The 2,345-nt window shown below is 38.9% G+C and overlaps 1 protein-coding gene across 2 annotated transcripts in view; it reads left to right on the top strand.

Annotated features, from left to right (window-relative positions):
• Positions 1 to 2,345, top strand: part of adcy8 (adenylate cyclase 8 (brain)) — an 89,703-nt gene that overhangs the window by 52,710 nt on the left and 34,648 nt on the right. For both annotated transcript variants that reach the window (XM_014022033.1, XM_014022032.1), the window contains exon 8: positions 1,774 to 1,971. In XM_014022033.1, coding sequence (XP_013877487.1) covers positions 1,774 to 1,971 — 198 coding nt within the window. The remainder of the gene's footprint in view (positions 1 to 1,773; positions 1,972 to 2,345) is intronic.

Raw genomic sequence — 2,345 nt, 5'->3', positions numbered from 1 at the left:
ACATGGCAATAAATTGCCTTGCTTACAGTATCGCAATAAATTGCCTTGCTTACAGTATCGCAATAAATTGCCTTGCTTACAGTATCGCGATAAGTTGCCTTGCTTACAGTATCGCGATAAATTGCCTTGCTTACAACATGGCAATAAATTGCCTTGCTTATAACATGGCAATAAATTGCCTTGCTTACAGTATCGCAATAAATTGCAGTGTTTATAATATCGCAATATATTGCCATGCTTCCGTCACAATATATTGTCTTGTTTACAGTATCACAATATATTGCAACATATCGCAATCATGACTCCTGTATTTTATATGCATTTTATCACCAAGTTCTTGCCAATAACCAGGCCTAATTGGGTCCAGAGGCAACATATTTATCCAAACCTGCATTAAATCATGCCCATACCCTGAACTGAGCATTTATTATGGGATGTTGACGCGAGCAGCAGATCTCTGAGGTGAATGTTGTGTTTGTTCAGATGAATCTTCAGCAGCAGTTGAGGAGTTCTGTCCGTGTGTCTGTCTGCAGTATAACTAGCCTCACGTGTCTCAGATATGTTAATTATTTGACATGCAGGTCTCATGTTTTTATTCAAATGCATGAGATGTTCTGCTGAGTTCACGCTAGGTCTCACTTCACAAAACATTTATTCAGAAGAAGTAAAGGAGCTGTTTGGGTTTTTGTCTCTCTGTTAGCAAAATGTCTCCTGAACCACGGGACGGAAAACTATGAGAACATAATCATTAAATTTTTTGCTTTTGTTCCGATCATTTTAGGAGTAACACATCGGTTTCTAATTCTGTGTTTTCTGTAATAAGAAGATTATTTTAGTTGAAAAACGGTCCTTTGTGTGAACAGGTGAACTGCAGCCTGCAGGTTTAAAACCCGTAAATATAAAAACGTTGATGCTGATGAATCTTTAGACTTTAAATGATCAAACCAAAGTCGTTTATTATCTGCGGTGACGTGGTGGTGAGAGCAGACCTGATGGCTAAGAAAGATCAGAAGACATCAGTTCATAAAGGCGGACACGTCGACGCACGCGAGTGTGAAAATGAAGTTTTAATGATGTCTCTGATTGTGATGGATCTCCTGAGTTAAACCTGATGAGGCGAGGCGTTCAGTTGGTCCAGGAGACAAATTACATTTCTTTACATCTCCATCATCACTTTATGGTTTTAACGGCTGCAGCTCTGCAGCTCTCCGGCCCTCTGAGGGGTCATTTCAGCAAGTCCGCCATGACTCAGCAGAAAAAAAATCATACAAAGCATCTTGGTTTAAACTCCTTGTTCTGATTTTTAGTCAGTTTTTGGTTCCATTTAAGAAAAAGTGATGACCTTCAATTAATATTTTTTCTAGTTGAAAATTTGTAAAATATATTTCATACACATTTTAACTGTTTCATGTTTTCAGATGTTAATTTCTGTCCAACATGTTTTAACCCTGAGCTCTTCACCTCCATCCACAGTTGTGCACATGAATCTCAGCTTTGTTCCAGTGTTTCTGCATAACGAGCAGCTTTTACCACCACTAACATCAGAGCTGCCGGAGAGAATGGGACGTGCATGACTTGCTCTGAGCCGTCTGTCTGATAGCAAACGTTGCATTTTGGTCTTCCCTTTTCTTTCTCTTTTTAAATGTAATTGTTTTTTTTATTTTGTATGTGTGTGTGTAACAAACTGTTTGTCTGTTCTTTTTCATTTGTAACCTGAATGAAACAAAAGGGGGACAAGCAGGTTCATTTTATGTGCATGTGCTTTCCCTCTAGACTCTGGCTGCCCTAACGAGAAATTCGATAAATCTGCTTCCAAACCATCTTGCACAAGCTTTGCATGTCCACTCTGGTCCTGAGGAAATTAACAAGCGAATAGAGAGTGCCATCGACTTACGGAGTGGCGATAAGTTGAGAAGAGAGCATATCAAGCCTTTCTCACTGATGTTTAAAGACTCCAGCCTGGAAGAGAAGGTAGCTGGGGWTTTAGACAGACAACTGTTTGATTTTCTTTTTTCTCTCTCCCTCCTTATACCTTTTTCAACGACTCCCAGAAGCAAAACAATGACAATCATTTTTTTTTATTCTTTCATGAGTAAGCTAAAGGCACTTAAGAATAAAAAAGTGCCTTCAACCATTTTTACACAAGTCGTTAAAAAATTAGTCTCAAATAATTTTCCTGAGGATGGTTGTAAAACTTTGTGTGCAGGATATGGAATCTTAAATCTTACAACAACTACAACAGCTGCACACTCGTTAACAACAACTACAACAGCTCCACGCTTGTTCACAACAACTACAACAGCTCCACACTCGTTAACAACAACAACAGCTCCACACTCGTTAAC

This window comes from Austrofundulus limnaeus, unplaced genomic scaffold (genome assembly GCF_001266775.1).
Source record: "Austrofundulus limnaeus strain Quisiro unplaced genomic scaffold, Austrofundulus_limnaeus-1.0 Scaffold315, whole genome shotgun sequence".
Lineage (NCBI taxonomy): Eukaryota > Metazoa > Chordata > Actinopteri > Cyprinodontiformes > Rivulidae > Austrofundulus > Austrofundulus limnaeus.
The sequence above is the reverse complement of the archived record's forward strand: the minus strand, read 5'-3'. Positions and strand labels throughout refer to the sequence as shown.